Source organism: Lycorma delicatula, chromosome 3 (genome assembly GCF_047948215.1).
Source record: "Lycorma delicatula isolate Av1 chromosome 3, ASM4794821v1, whole genome shotgun sequence".
NCBI classification, from domain to species: domain Eukaryota; kingdom Metazoa; phylum Arthropoda; class Insecta; order Hemiptera; family Fulgoridae; genus Lycorma; species Lycorma delicatula.
The window spans coordinates 199,454,251-199,471,379 of NC_134457.1; the positions used below are offsets into that span (position 1 = coordinate 199,454,251).

Consider the following 17,129-nt stretch of genomic DNA (forward strand, 5'->3'; position numbering starts at 1 on the left):
CCATATCAGTAGTGGAATATCTGGGCAGAAGGTACCATCATGTCTATTGCGCAACAAATTATAATGTGTTTTCTCGCCAGTGAAGGTGTCAAATCCTTTGAAATTTTGACGACGCCATCATCACTGTGAAAAGCAAGATGGCAGGTATGAAGTGGGGAGGGGGCAATGATCAAGGCCAAGAAACACTTACCAACTGGAAAAGTTTGGGCGTGTTTTCAGAGTAAAAACATGTACTTGTGATTGATTTCTTGCATGATCAAAGGATGGTAAATTTAGTATGGTACTTCCAGTTGTTGGTTGATTCCGTGGCTGCTTACCTCAACAAATAATCTGGTAACTAATTCACAGTGCCCTGCTCTCCACGACAATGCACGGCCTGATACAGCAGCTCAGACTTGCGATAAATTCATTGGACATCTCTTGAACACTCACCATATGTTCCAGACTTGTCACCATGTGATTCCATATGTTTGGTTTGCTGAAGAGGCGTGTGTTTGGTTGGGAGAAAGATTCGAAGACACTGCCACAGTTAAGCATTATGTGTGCAGTTGATTTTTAGAGCAGCCACATTGATTTTTGATGAGGGGATCAGGAAGCTCCCTATGTCATGGAGATGTATTTCTGTTGAAGAAAGCTTTGTAGAAAAATAAGGTAATTTATTTTTACTTAAGATAAAAGTACAAATAAATTACTTACCAAATAAGTACCAATAAAGCTATGCAAACAGATTCCGATTTATATTTGAATGACCTTCATAGATCATTTAATTTCACTGAATGTGTAGCTTCCTGGCTGTTCTCAGGTGACTTATTACAGGGTTTTTGAAACTGTCTAAGGACTTTAGATGAATCCCATGGATGACAGAAATCATTGTTATTACACCAGCAGCACTATGGATTATATGTCAGAATCTCATGAAACTAGTGAACCTTTTCTGAAAGTAGAAGTGTTGAACCTGCAAAGGTTCAACACTTATTGCAAGTATTTATCAATAAAAATATATATTAGGTATTTACCAATAAAAACTTATTTAAAACATTTTTGTAGTTTTTAGTCTTGTGTTGGATTTCTCCTACTTCATTCATTTCATGGTTTTGTAATTTAAAGCTGGTCCAGTTTAAAACAGGACAAAATGCAATATTTAATTTTTGCAATAATGCAGAAGATGGTAATTTCTGTTTATTTTTATTATGTTTCAGTATCACATACAGTTCGTTGTGCTGTGTGTCGGACTTATCCAATAAGAGGACTGCGTTACCGTTGCTTACATTGCATCTCTTACGATCAGTGCCAGATGTGTTTTTTCCATGGACGTACTAGTAAAAGACATAAATTGAAGCATCCAATGCAAGAGTACTGCTGGCAGGTGTAATATGTTTGTATTTATTCTTTTATGAGCTAATTTTTATATCTGAATATCTGCTGTGGTGAAATAACTAAGTAAAAATATTTGTTGACTATCAGATAACATTTATTTATTGAGGTTTATTTCTTAATTTCAGACTAGTCATAAGGAAGCAACAGTTTCATTTTTAAAAGCTTTAGTAAACAGATTATGTGGTAATACATCACGTTTACAGTACCTTCCTGCTCAGCCTTGTGATACTGCAAGTTCAGGATCTGCTTCACCATCACTGTTAGTAATAAATATTTATTATCTTTCTTTTCTTTTTATTTAGCATTTTATTTTTTTAATAGATCTTTTGTTATTAAGCCTAATTTTTAACTTGAAATATTGATTAAAATGTAGTGTTATTCAAATCTGATGTTGATACTTTACAGTTATAATTTTTAAAGATAACAGAACTTTTCCTGAGAAGCATTGGTTAATATGAAAAATTAATCAGAAAAAATTAACATTAGAATATTATCTTTGGTAAATTTAAAAAAGTAATAGTTTGTTATGGATAATAATTATTTGTTATGATAATTGATTATTTGCTTTTATACAGTTATGTAAATAAATACATTTATTTTATAACAAATTTAGATAAATAAATCCAAATACTATTTTTTTTTTAATGATATTACCACATAAGCTTGTGCGTGGGATATAGAATGTAGCGTATGAAAAATGCCACGCCTGACCGGGATTCGAACCCAGGGGCTCTGGATGAAAGGCTGATTGTGTGAAAAGGGTGGTGTGCATGTGTGTGTGTGTATGTTCAGTGTTGGCCTCTAAATCACCTTATATCTCCAGATCTACTGGACTGATTTTGACCAAACTTGATCAGATTTCTTCTGTATATGGGGCATTGATGCCATTAAATTTTCAATTTAAAAGGTCAAAGGGATGAGGCTGTAGGCAAGGTCACCCTCAGTATCTTGAGATTTCGCCAAATTAAGGTCACAGTTTTATTTTATTATCTTTCTTAGGCACATTTGTTAACAAATAACAATTTTTATTTAGGCACATTGTTAAAAAATAACAATATTTGCAAGAACCTTTTTGCAAAATCGCACCCCCATCCTAAAAAAATGCTGTTATAGTCATCTGCTCTGTTGTGATGTCACAGGTAAGCAGTAGGATTAAATAAATGAATAATATTTAAAGTGTAAAAAAGTTCAACACTTTGCAGGTGCGGGTGTGACAGTTGTAGAACCGTCACACCCGCGTGGATTAAATATGGCATGCACGTGTGTTTTAGTTAGAATAATTGAATTAAATAAATGAAAAAAAATATTTAAATAAAATTATAAATATTTTAAATTAAGCTGTGTGTGTATATGTGTGTAAGACATGCATCAGAAACTACAAGTCCTACAAGTCCTGTGAGTAGTACACAGGACTTGTAGGACTTGTTGAGTTGGTTCAGAATGCGGCTTTAGCTGTGTGATGGGAAAGTCCTACAACTGTGTTGTCAGCTTTTTGTATTTTAATCTTTTCAATTCTCACAGGAATGGTAAATTTATAATAATTCAACCAATTAGCTATAAAGTATGTATAAAACTACTAATTTAAGTTTATATTGAGAGTAATCAATGCTAATTAACATGATCCTTTAAAAAATTCAATAAATAGGCTTGCTACGACAGAACTTTATATTGTTACTCCAGGATTAAGGACTGGGAAATATTAGAGTTCCAGAGTATATAGTGATGCTGGTTGTTGGAACTTTTTATAGTGCTATCACTTGTTCATATTTGGGAATGTAAGTTAAGATAAACTGAGAGGTCTGACATCTATTTACTATGCTCAAGATTAATCTCTGAAGTATATTTACTTTTTTTATATTTCTTTAAACAGGTTGAAGGAAAAATATTGAAGTGTTGACTGAAATAAGAAACTCTCCTTTCAATTTTGTATAATTGTTACTTATGCTTTTAGTTCATCTACGTTTCTGATGCACTGAATTTATAAAAATTGTTTAATTGTACTGTAAAGTCATGTTGGGAAACCAGATTAATGGTAACAGTTAACTTGGAGTACTGAAGATAATTTTTATGAAATACAATTAAGTAAATGGATGCAGATTGGTGTAAGCTGAATTATGTGATGATAGATAATATGATTAGTATGGGTTATCTGGTGATAAATACACCATAAGATAGATAATTAATTTGGAGTAGATATTTTTAATGGAAAAAATATTGTTAGAAAATGTAACAATAATTTAACTGATGGAAATTAATTTATTTGAGATTGTTTCAGTTCTCTGTTGACATTGCTTATTACATTGTACAATTTGGGTAATTAAAAAAAAAGATAAAAAATAAACTATTATAGTTAGTATAATTAACTACTGGTAATTGGTCTATTTAAACTAATACACTTAAATTATTCTATAATTGTTGTTATTATTATAACAGTAACTGACCTCTGTGGTAGAGTGTTAGTAACATTGCCTTTTATCCTTAACATTCAGGGGGTGAATCCTGTTAGGTTTAATGTTTTGTATACTCAAAAAAATTTACATCATATAAAAAAGTAGGATGACTAATTGGTTGGTTAGGCTGTTGTCGTAAATATGAATAAATAGGTTATTGTTGCTGCTGTTATTGTATTAATTTTCACTTTTGGCACTGAAGTGAGTAATTTGGTATTATCAAAGTAGCTGGTTAAGAAAAATAAGAACAATAATAATATAAGTGCAGATATATAAATAATAATTAGAAATATATACATTTAAAAATAATTCCATACAACTTATATATTGTCTAATCAGTCTGCCCATTGTGTTTGGTATTGTGTATTGTACTCAAAGCAACTTACAAAATAAAACGTAATAAATATGTGCTTATTTCACGAGTTAAATTTTCAAAATTTAAATTCATGATGCATTTAGCTGATTATTACTATTTTTTGACTTTATTCAAGATACTCTTGGCTCGAAGTTTTTGAATCAGCTTTATATAAGTATAATGATAAAAATTAATTGAAGTAAATGATCATTCTTCAATTATTTAATCTTTATAATTATATACTTGAAAATAATTATAAATTTAAAATTATAAAAAATCAGCTTTACCTTTTTTTAATTGGTATTGGCTTATGCAATCTTCTACACATTATGTGTGTCTTTTTTATTATATAATAAATTACTTTTTTCCTTAGTGTGATTTAATTTTTTTTTTTTTTTTTTTACATTTATATACAGCAGTACTAGTAGCAGTAATATTACAGCAGTAGAACTGATGTCAGATATTGAACAACAGTCACAGATTGTCAGATATGCTAATATAAATGGTGTGGTTGGAGGTAACGATGATGATGATTGTGGTATTGGGAATGATGTTGTTCCATGGATTGATTCTACATTGCAACCTCAAAAAGAGCTACAAAGCATTATTAATAAACTGGAGGCTGAGAACAGGTGTTGTTTAATATGTTCATTATGATTTTGTTAATGTTAATATACTTCAGAAATTAATTTATGTGTATCTTTTGTGTATAACTTTCTTGTTCATATGTAAAAGGACATTTCTTGATGTCCTAGATAGACAAAGCTTGGCAGACAGCTTCATCATAAAATTGATATAAATGAGCAACTATAAAAATACTTCGCCTTTTCGCTAGAGCCCAAATTTTGTTCTTAGGAAAAAATACATATGAATATACTTTTGATTTTATAAAATGCCTACATTTTGAATTTTATTTCAGTTTAGATCATTACTTGAAAAACAGAATTGTTTGTTGCTTTTATAATATTTAAGGAAGTAGCATCCTGAAAATTTGATGTTAGAAGAAAGGATAAAATGCTAATAACTGAAGTCACATTTAATGAGCTAGTTGCTGAAGATGTTTGATTACAATATTGCTGTTGGCATTTGTGGTTGTGTTAATACAACTTAACCTTCTTTACATAAAAAAACAAAATTAAAATATATGTTATTTTGTATTATGAAGGAGTGCATAATAGCTTATAACTCTCAAATGAAAAGAGGTAGATAGACAAGTGAAACAAACATGGCGTAGAAATAAATTTATTTACTACAAACACTTAATTTATTTTTCTGTGTAGTCACTATATTCAGCTAAAAATTTCTCACAATGGTGAACCAGTTTTCTCATTCTATCAATGAAAAATGCTGAAGGACTTTCCTTGATCCATAACTTTATTGCATTCATCAGTTCATCTTCTGTGATGAAATTAATACCCTTTTTAATTATGCAAAGAAATGAAAATCTCAGGTTGCCAAATATGGTGAGCCAAGTTTGGAATAGGTTCATATTTCAACTTCAGAGTGTCTAGGTGATGAAATGGGATGTATGTGGCCAAGCATTATCGTATTATAGAATTATTTTCTCCACAAATTGTCAAACATGACACATGCATCTCCTAAGGTATCTTAACATCTTTATGTATTGCAAAGAAATTACAATCAATCCAGCTTCCAGATAAATAGTAAGTACAAGTGTATGGAATTTTTATAACTGGAGTGATCCAAAGTGCCAATATTCTATGCTCTGCAATTTTTCTTCTGGATTGTAATGATGCATCCAAGTTTTGCCTCTTGGTCACAGTATGTTAAAGAAAGTCATCTTCTTCATTAGAATAACTTTTCATACGCTGTTCACAACATTCCTTTTCTGTGAGTTTGTGTGGACCAACCACAAACAACTTATGGTTGCCTAGTTGTACAATAATGTCTTACTCGTGCTTTTGATATACCTATCTAGGTGGTGATGTGACAGTCATTCTAAATCAATTCATTCACCTCCTTTTGTTGCTTCTCATCAGTCACAGAAACTAAGTCACTGTGAGGTTCATCCTCAATATTTACTTTTTTATCTTCTGAATATTTTATTACCTACCTACTCACAGTACTTAGATCAACTGTTTCATCATCTTAAATTACTTTTAAATGGTGAATGTCATCAGTGTTCACTTTTTCCAATGTTAAAAATTCAGTTGCTACACGTTGTTTAAGTTATGTTGAAATAGCAGGCAACTCAACTCCATAACAATGGTGACTGACAAAGTAATAGGGCTTGAATCAAAAAGTTCTTGTAGTAGTAAGGAAATAAAATTACCAGAAGTCAACACCTGTTGTTTTGTATGAAATTTTGTTCTTTCACCTACATTATATTTCAGCTTCCCCTTGTAAAATATAAAAAAATGATAATTTTTCATTGTTACTGCAGTGTAGATGTTATGGCTATGAATTAAAGAAAAAATTAAATAAAATACCAGTTCAGTGCTAGCATTAGAGCTGGAAAAACAGCTATGGCTTTTTAGAAGTTAGAAAGATTGTTGTTTTTTGTAAATTTCTATGTCATCTTTCTTTAGTATTGAGAGAGCTAATATTTTATTAGTGAACTGGTCAGTTACAATTGAGTTTATTATAAACCAAAACTTAAAATTTGATCATGAGAAATGGAAAAACTTAAAATATGCATCATAGATTGCACCACCTGTTGATTTACCCATTAAAAGATAATTCATCACAGAAAAAAGAAATATGGCGATAGCTCCCCTCTTTGTAGTCTGAATGTATTGTAACCTATCTTAGAAGATGAAATGATTTAACTACTTCAAAAACTAATAAAAAAAACTTGTTCCCTGAACTTGAGTGGTGTGACAGATGGCTCACAATTAGTATCTTTATTTTGATAGCTATAATATTAAATAAATATGAAGGCATATACTTCCATTGCAGTACAAGTGTATCTAGTATTTTGTTTGTTCTTTTATATACTTGTAATATAAAAGTACTAGACTCAATATCAGTGATTGATGATTATGGTTAGGTGTGATTTTATAGTAAGTGAAATAAAGTCTATTCTGACCAGAATTCAAACACAAAAGCCGCCTTCCAAATAAAAGGCAAAACATTATTGTGTTTGTGGCTTTAACTCTGGCACATAGATCAACAGGTTTGTGTATCATAATAGAAATGTGTACATTAATTTCTTGCTTTACATTATCTTTATAGTCTCTTGTGGCTGTGGTGAATGTTAGGTTGGATGTGAAGATGTCTGTTTGAGGTCTGTGTAAAGGCAAAATTTGATTTGTATTCTACTGATGCAAATGTCTGCCGAGGCATTTACATTGGTGGCATCCCGACCGAGGCCTGGCTGATCTGTGAGGTGTAATCAGTTAGAGGTTCTAAAGATGACCTTTGATAAAGCCCCTCAGGGCTCGGAATGGAGAGGGTGGTTTGGCGACCGGTAACGTCACAAGGTGGGTGTCTTCTTTCTACGGGTTTTTAGAACATTTTATTTGGCTCTGTGGAAAGGCAATTAGGAAATCATTTTATCCTTCATTTTTGCTAATAAGCCTGGGATTCTTGTTTTTCTTGAAAATGACTGTCATTTTTGGGAAAGATTAAAGATTTTGGAATGACCAAAGATTTCTAATGATTTATATATACGTATATATATGATTAATATTTATAAGTGAAATACATATATATATTTCACTTTCTTGTGGACACAATAACTGCCGTAATTTTGTGCTGATCACTTTCAAATTGATACATTAAATATAATGACTGAAAATCTAAGTCGAGTTCGTTAATCTGACTACCGATAGTTCCATCCATTCAAATCCTCTAATTGTGCAAAGACCAAACATTTTTTAGCAGACATGTAAAACTTGTGCTTATTTTTTTTTTTGTTTTCACTAGATTGTGCTTGTAACTAATTGCATGTTATTTTTCAAAGTTGATACATGAATAAAAGTGTAGCTTAAATTTGTTGTAATACAGTAATTAATACAAATTGTTGGTGTCTGAATTTATAGCATGGTAAGAATAAAATGACTAGTATTTTATTTGTTTAGAGTTAACATATTTTCTCATAGAATCAACACCTTTGAAAATTATAAACTTTTGCTTCTGTGGCATGACGTAGTCATTAAGTAGGTTAATACATGCTATGTTAAACGTTAATTGATTTATAATAGTACCCTTTAATGTTGTATTCTGTGTTTTATGTTGCTATTTTCAATAGGCAGCTTGAATTGGATATTGAACGATTATGCGGCCTTGATCAGGATAGAGTTGGACATAGTCTTAAAGAACACAGGGCATTAATTGAAGCTCAAGTTCGACGACTTAAATTATTGAAGGTCAGACAACACTAATCCAAACTTGAATTTTTAAATTTCATTTTTCGCTTCCGGTGATGAGGTCAAAAACTTCTTTTAGATTTCAATTTAGGATGCTATTTTTGTTGACTTCTATCTTTAAGAAAAAATATTGGTCGCTTTTTTCAAAACTCTTCTTATTCTGTATATGTAAACTTATTTTCAAAATCTTTGTATCTGCTTGCTTGCCTTCTTTATCTGTGAGTTATCTGTTGATTTGTGTAGAAATAATATTTCATGTGAGTTAATTACCTCACTATGTTTTTTAAGTTATCAGTGTTTTATACTGTGTAATTTCACCAAACCAGTTTATATTTATTTTTATAAAAATAAACTTTTTAGAAAGAACAATCAATTTTGACTATTATTGTACTTTTCTTATTATTAATAGATGCTATTTGTTGCAGTCTTTTTGTTAGAAAATAATAACCAATGTAAATAATATGATTAGTTTATAATAAATAAATTAAAAAAGAATTCTATGAAGAATAAGTAGATGTTTAAAATTATTTAATTCAAGTTTTAATTTCATTAATAAGCTAAATATTGTGTTTGATCAGTTAGATTGTGTTAATCACTTTTATACTAATGTGATTCCAGCAGCAAGTATGCTTCTCCTTTTCCTCCCCTTTCTTTCATGTTCCCCTAGTAATGCTATTTCAACATTCCAGTTCATTAATAGCTTGTGTTAAAAATAAATGTTTAAGTTTATTTACAAGCAGAGATTTTATCGGCATATATTTTATCATAGATCTGGTGCTTTTTAAATCTTTTTAGAGAAATCTGTAGTTTAAATGATAATCTACAGTCTTTTTCACCTTTAATTTCTTGATTTTTCTTTTGTTGAATGTAATGAAAATTTAATTTTCTTATTTTATTTTTAAGATTTATGTAAGCCACTTATTTTTAAATTTGGTTTTGGTAGTCAATTTCAATATAGCAGCCTCTTAAAAAGTTGCTATTTCAGGCTTCAATGTAGATAGGAAAGTTTTTGTTCTGAACTGTCTGCTTTGACAACACTATTACAGTTCTTTTAGTCATAATTTCAGTTAAAAACAGGTGGCCATCTGTTTAAAAATAATACAGTCATTTCATAGTAAGTGTAAAGATCACTTTGGGATTCTTGCTTGCATCCTCATATGCTCTTCATTTTGTTGCAGGACTGACTGCTTGTTGACTACTATAAAAAGATTATCAGAAATAAAATAGTTGCTGATTTTTGCTGTAATTGTTGCATTGTTTCTTAGTTTTGGATTGAATCACTTTAAATATTACTTTGGCATACACTTTGAAATGTTACATTTTTTATATGTATCATTAATGATGTTTTTTCTCTTTATTCACTATCAGTACTCATGACATTTAACATCTGGTAGGCAATTGACTCTTGAAAAGTAAGGATAGGTACAGTAGCCACCATGTAATGGCGAGCTTGGATGATCAGCCCGCACTTCATTGCTATACTATTGTTCTCTGAAACTGTGGCACACCATGATTAGTCATCTCTTAATAGCATAAACATAATGCATGATATTTTGGGTAGTAATCATCACACTCCAAGCTTGCTGTTACTTGGCGGTGACTCTACATTTAACAATTGTTTGTAATTTATACAAAGCAATAATGATAATAAAAAAATTAATAATAATATCAGGTAATAAAAATCACAAAATCCCAGGGAATCACAATAATATTGTTGTACAGTACTGTGATAACCGATTGTATTGCAGTTTAAACTAATATTTTATGATTTGGATTGCACAAATGCTATCTTCCAATTAAATTACCACAGTTTACGTATTGGCTTTTACTATAGCTTTTACATATGGCTTATATTGGCTTTTTATATTTGACTTTTTCATATTGGCTTTTAGTACAACCTAGCTGATAGGTTTATGGAATTTCTTAAGTGTTCTTTGTTTCCTTTGAGTTAGTTTAATAATGTTTTATGAAGACTCGCTAAAATACATATTTTAATCATGTTAAAAGGTATAGGAAAAATAAGATGATATTAATAAAGACTCTCTGTTTGGAAGTTGAGTTAATCTCAACTGAATGACAAATGACGTCTTTTACTGAAATGATTAAGTTTATTATGAAAGGATGCAACTCTTCATTCTCTAAAAACAATGTACATTAACATGATAACCAATAATATTGCTTTATTATGCAATTTTCTCTAAATAAAAACTACTTTCACTATAAAATAATCATCAATTGACATGTTCATATGTTTTTACTCTTTTCTCATCACATAAAATGAAACTGCCACTTTTATTCTTTTCTGACAGCAAGCAGACAGCAAACGTTTCATCTATATTTTGTCAGATGGCACAAGCTACAATGACATCTACTTTTTTCTCATCAAGCAAAGTAAAACCACCATTTTTATTTTTCTCTGACAGTAAGCATTCTCAATTGTATAGGAATAAATTAGTAGTTGGAATTTTTCTATTGAATTAAAATCTCTCTTAACAGGATTTATGTTACAATTCAAAACATTGTTTTTAAAAGTATTCTATTACATTTTGAATTTTCAAGGAAATCCGTGCATAGTTTTTCATATTTTTGCAAGTTTGGTTTATATATATTTTAGCTCTCTTAAGATCATGAATTAACAAAAATAATCAGATGCTCCCCTTATTATATGTTTCCTGAAAGTTTTTGACTTTTAGTCAGGAAATAAAAAACAAAGATTATTATATTGTGGGTGATTTATTTGTATTTTTTTATGTACAAAAGAGTATTCAGTTAATATGTTATTTTTTATGGCATTATTTTTATATATATGAACAGTGAAATTTCCTTAAGATGACCAGTCCAGATTCCAGATGATTTTGATCTTTTGTAGAGGTGGTTACAGCAACATAACTGTTGGTGTGGCCATAATAATTTCTTTAAGGTATGTCAGTGTGGCCATAATAATTCTCATTGACGGTTTACAGAGATAATGTTTTGTAATAAAAAAAAATGTAGTTGGAAGTACTGAAGAAATTCTTTTCATTAAAATTACTCAAATTTAGTCTTACGATATACATATTATTGTAATAACACAGATAATTCGGTTGATGACAATAATGGAAAAAAATTATTAAAAAGCTGAAATAGGTTCTCAAAACATGTTAATAGATTTTGTAAAGTGGAAATAAATGTTGAACATGAAAGTAAATACTGTAAATGAGGGGAATTATTTTTGCATTCTAAACCAATGAAGTGTGCATTGGAAAATACTGTAAATACCGAATATAGTATTTAATACAAATTTTGTTTACTCGTATCTAAAAATGCTTACTACTTGAAGTATTCATTCAGCGAAGTCTGCCTTCTTGATTTTTGTGTTTTGTTTAACCATTTCCTTTCCTAACACAATAAGAACCTCATAAAGCAAGTCAACAGTCTTATTATTACCAAGATTACGACCCAATTGTTTTAATTTATTGATACAATTTAAAGTATTATGTAAAGGAACAGCCAGAATTTCTTCATCTTCTTCCATCGTTGCCTCTTCTGCATCTTTTGAAGTAGAAGTATTAGCATGCTTATCCAGAATTTCTTTCTCCCAATCATTTTCATCTTCAGTCTCTGTCATCATTAAAATGAACATCATTGTCAATGCTGATCTGCTGATCTAGTTGTCCGATTTCATTCTGAGTTTGAATTACAGTTTCTTCATTCATACTTTCTTCCTTAGGCATTTAAAATCAATGACACCTTTCTTAAAACACTTTTTTATCAGATTTTCATTCATGTTAATCCATACTACCTTTAGAGGAGACTACTGGGGCTAGTTGATGTACTTTCTGTTAGATATTTTATCTAGAGTACCTGAATGCTTTATCATGTGCTTTACCTAGTTATAGGTTTTTAGTCATTACCAAAAAAGTTTTAAATAAACATAATGTGAACTGTAACAGCAGTTATGAGCAATTTTTAGAAGTATTGCAGCTGAGCCAACGTACCCCATGTACGGGGTTAGTTAGCGCACTGCTTGGAGTAAGTTGGCACATTGTTTTTATTAGGTAAATTAAGGTTAACTCAAACAAATATACATTCACTAAGTGTAAGGATTTATAGAACTATGAAATAATAGTTTAATAAAATCAACAACACAGTCATAAAATTTTTGATAAAATATTTAATAAATTTTTTGTTTATATTGAATGAAACTAAAATAATGAAAAAAAAATTACAAAAATTAAATCTAAGTTATCAAGTCGTTAAATTTTAAATATAGGAATTCTAAAAGAAAGAATGAAGGCCTCATATGTCATAAAGAAAATCACACACACTCCTGGCAATGAAAAAGTAATGTGTGGGCCACCAGCAAATTTTTCATGTGTCCATAAATGGCAGTTGATGCACTGAATCCCCATGGCTTCCCAGGTTTTCTGGGAGACAATAGGTTTGTTCATCTTCTTCTGACTCAAAATATATTTTGTTTTAATTTTCTGTAGGCCATATTGGGTTTTCGTTTTTCAAGTTACCACTCTTTCCTTTTCACCTCTGTGAAGGTGAAATTTTTTTTTCAAGCTTGCATTTTCGCAACATTTCATTCAGCTTCAAGACCATTTTTCACTGGAGTGCCCATTAATATAGATGTAGACCCCTTTTGTTTTGGCTTTTTCCTGAATGTGGACCAGCCTCAGGATGAGGTCGATCATCTTCTGTTGGCAATAAAAAATCTGTTGACTAGATGGGCTACTAGTTGGATTATCCAAAGAACTTTGAGAGAATGCTACTGGATTTTTATTCAGGGATTTTTTTGATCAGCTACTTTTTGTTATTACTAACTTGTTTTCATTTGGGTTGACATCAAAATTAGTTTAGGAACAGAACTTGAAGGGTTGGGTCAGCCAGTGACGTAGCTTGGCATAAAATCACTGTCTTGGAAGATATTGTTGAAGGATAGATCTCCATAGGGAACTCCTAAAACCATTTATAATGTTAGAAGGACAAGCAGCTAAAGGTAATGTGTCCTTACGACTTGTGGAATATCGTAATTAGTCATTGAGCAACCTGGATTGTTTGTCATCCATGAATCGCAAGAACTATTTACATATTTCTTTAATGTTCCTTAAATGTTTTTATCCAGCGGCTATAACTTATGCAAACAATGTGATGGAAATGATCAAACTGTAATTCCAGTGTCTACAGAAATCTGAACCTTCTACTGCCAAATGGGAATCATGGTTATTCAGAAGTAAAATTACTAGATGGTACTAGGAACAACTTTTATGTTTAGCAAAATGTTTTGAATAATTATGAAATATTTTGGCTGTCATCCAGCCTGATGAATTAGCACCTCCTGAACTTCCAGGTGGATTAGTTGAAATAAAATGATCCTTAATGTGAACCTTGGTGAAAATAAAAAATGGTGGAACATTGTTTTCAGTAGCTGAAATCGATGGATTTTTTTCCAGCTTCAGTATTCTTGCGGCTCATAGCATAACTTCAGGTGAAATTTTCCTCCTTTCTGTTTATTTTCTGTAGGTCCACATATCTTGAAGAAATAAACATGAAATACAGTTCAAAAGCAATAAAAAACTAAATCTAATAACAATTCTACCTCTTATAAATTTAAACATAAATTGCAAAGTCTCTCACAGCTTCTATTAGTTTTTTAAATTTATATTTAGATCTTTTGTAAATCAAAGTAAGCATTAAATGTTGTGTTGTTCTTATTTAAAGTCATACATTAGCAGTCAGTTGATAAATTTGCCCATTTTTCCAATTTTTGTGATTGTAGATGGATATTCTATGCATTTTTACTCACATAATATTTCTGATCATACAGTATTCTTTTTTTAGCCAGTATGTGTGTTTATAATATAAATCTATGTATTATGTGCATTTTAGGTGGAAATGCATATTTAAATATCAAATATAACATGGTAGAAATATAAATGTTAACTGTTTATAAAGTGGGGTATCTAGGCGGATGCACCAATATGGCCTGCAAGCAGTTCACAAACTAGCCCCAACTGCCTCATTAAAAATTATGGTGTTGCAGCTCATGTTAACTATACACAAATAGTGGCAGTACTATACCATTTTAAAGCTTTAATATAGGTTAATTGAACAGTACATTAATAAGTATGTTGATATTTCGCTTATAATTACAAAAAAATTATAAGTGGAAATTATTTGCCTTTGTAAAAATTCAATAAACTGTTATAGAATGTAAACAACTCAAAGGAGACCATTACAATCACAATATAACAAAGACTACATCTAGCTGGATGAGGGTTGCTTACATCAGCACTGCCATTTGCCTGAAACTGAAGTTATTACATGTGTGCCAACTTACCTACCCAACCTACCTACCTACTGTGTGCCTACAGTTCTGGTCTACCCTTCATGTTTTACTACATCTGTCAAAGAAATTTTTTGAATCAAGTTATCTACATTTTGTATTGAATCAACTGCTACAAGAGTAGTCATTATTCGAAGGTGATAAAGAAGTTTAAACAACTAAATTATTCCAAGATCTAATGGATTTGATTTACTTGTATCTTTCGCAGGTTAAATCAATAGATAAATGGAAATTTCGGGTGAATTGGGGCATTATCCAAAATTAGCAGCATTTTTCTGTCTTTTTTTTTATTGAACTTTTCATTTCAGTCAGTGAAAATCAAGCTCGTCATCAAAACCTTTCAAATTGCAAATTGTTCTACTCTGTTCAGAAATATTGATATTTTTTAAACATCTTGGCTGTTGGGAATTGTTTATTATTAAAAGTGATTCTTTTTCTCATGTTGCATTGGTATGCATCACTGTTATTCTTTGTAAAATCCCTTTAGATCATACTCTTTTATTAATAATGGCAACTGCTGCAACCACTCTATTACTATGTCTTCACTGACGGATTCACTTTCTCTACACAAATTTAAAAAAAAAAAATATTGTTTCGGCATAATTTTTCCAACCAACTGCTGCTTTCAGTAAATATCTCAATTTGAAGTAACTTGTGCGTAACTTGCTTTTTCTTGTAGAAGTTTACTACTGATAGATAATTTTTGTGCATGGGCACTTTCAAATTAAGCCAAAGTTAAATCATTCTCTTCTGTGTATGATTGAAAAGTTTGTAAAATTTTCCTTTTTTTTGTATTTTTATTAGAATTTCTAAACTATTTTTCTTGTAAACTTTCTTTTTCTTTTGAAATTTTTTTGGAATTTGTGTTTAATCACAGTGATATTTTTCAGCTAATTTTCTTTGTGACAGTTCACAGCTAGCATCTTCAATAAATTTTAATTGTATTTCTAAATTTAATGTTTAATGATTTTGTTTTTCATGACATTTTAGTAACAAAAATTGTAAAAGAAAACACTAATGTTAAACTGAGACATACATGTATAACTCAACTGAATGCCATAATGACAAAATCAGAACTGAAGTCTGCAGTCAGCAGATGTAAAAATGGTTTTGTTTGCCTATGTAACATTAGAATTTTCGATTCTGTAAAGTAGGCTATGATAAACACCTTGGGCATATGTGACAATAAAATTTAATGACTAAGCAGTGTATTTTTGTACATGATTTAAATCCACATTCTCATAGTTTTTATACTAAATTAAAATTTTCTCTCAATCTGCTTATAAATTTGTGATCAACATTTAGTTTTATAGCAAAAAGAAGCAACAAATTAGTGGTTGCCTTCAGTGCATTTGATGGTCTCATTACGTCTCACACACACACACTTGAGAGAGAGAGAGAGAGAGAGCGAGATACTATGTGTATCTCTCATACACATGTTTATGTGTATGTCGCTGAGACATACTGTGTGTGTGTGTGTGTACATACACACACAGGGACACAAAATATAGCTAAAATGGTGGTGGGATAAAGTTTGGATTTTAAAAATTATTAAATAAGTTCAGATAATAAAATTAAATAAGAATAAATTAAACTGAATTAAATTAAGATTTAATCAAATTTAATTAAAATTTATTTTAAAAGTTAAAATTAAAAAAAAAATATTTTAACACAAAAAATTGTTTTTTTCCAGTTTAATGAGTAAATAAATAAAACTATTATCACTTAATCATGCTGATCAGCTGATCATTGACGGTCTTTTACCATTGTTGCATAAATGAAGCTTACTTCATTGTTGTATAATATTCCATTTAGAATATTTCATTAATTCATTTTATTTTCCTTATGAGAATATATTGTGATCAGTTGGCTAATTGATTGATTTTGTCTACTTTTACCACATTTGTAAGCCATTTTTGTTATGTACATCTTTTTTATCTTTTTTGCAATTGTTTTTTACTGAATTAATTTTTTCTGTGCTACCTGCTAATATTGATATCAACATTTCACTTAGCGAATAGGAGAGGGCCATACTTTTAATGATGAGGGTTTTTGGGCCATATTTTTAATGATGAGAGTTTTTGATGATAAACTTAGGTCATATAATGACAAGAGTTCCAGCGTTCAAGTCCTAGTAAGGCGGTTAGGTTACTTTTATACGGATTTGAATACTAGATTGTGGATACCAGTATTCCTTCGTGGTTGGATTTCAATTAACCACACATCTCAGGAATGGTCGAACTGAGACTGTACAAGACTACATTTACACTCATACATATCATCCT

At 30.3% G+C, this 17,129-nt stretch overlaps 1 protein-coding gene across 1 annotated transcript in view; it reads left to right on the top strand.

Moving 5' to 3' along the window:
• LOC142321068 (dystrophin-like) overlaps positions 1-17,129 on the top strand; it is a 61,157-nt gene that overhangs the window by 26,842 nt on the left and 17,186 nt on the right. Inside the window, exons 7-10 of the mRNA XM_075359071.1 lie at positions 1,200-1,366; positions 1,503-1,636; positions 4,599-4,814; positions 8,396-8,513. Of these exons, the coding sequence (XP_075215186.1) occupies positions 1,200-1,366; positions 1,503-1,636; positions 4,599-4,814; positions 8,396-8,513 (635 nt within the window). The remainder of the gene's footprint in view (positions 1-1,199; positions 1,367-1,502; positions 1,637-4,598; positions 4,815-8,395; positions 8,514-17,129) is intronic.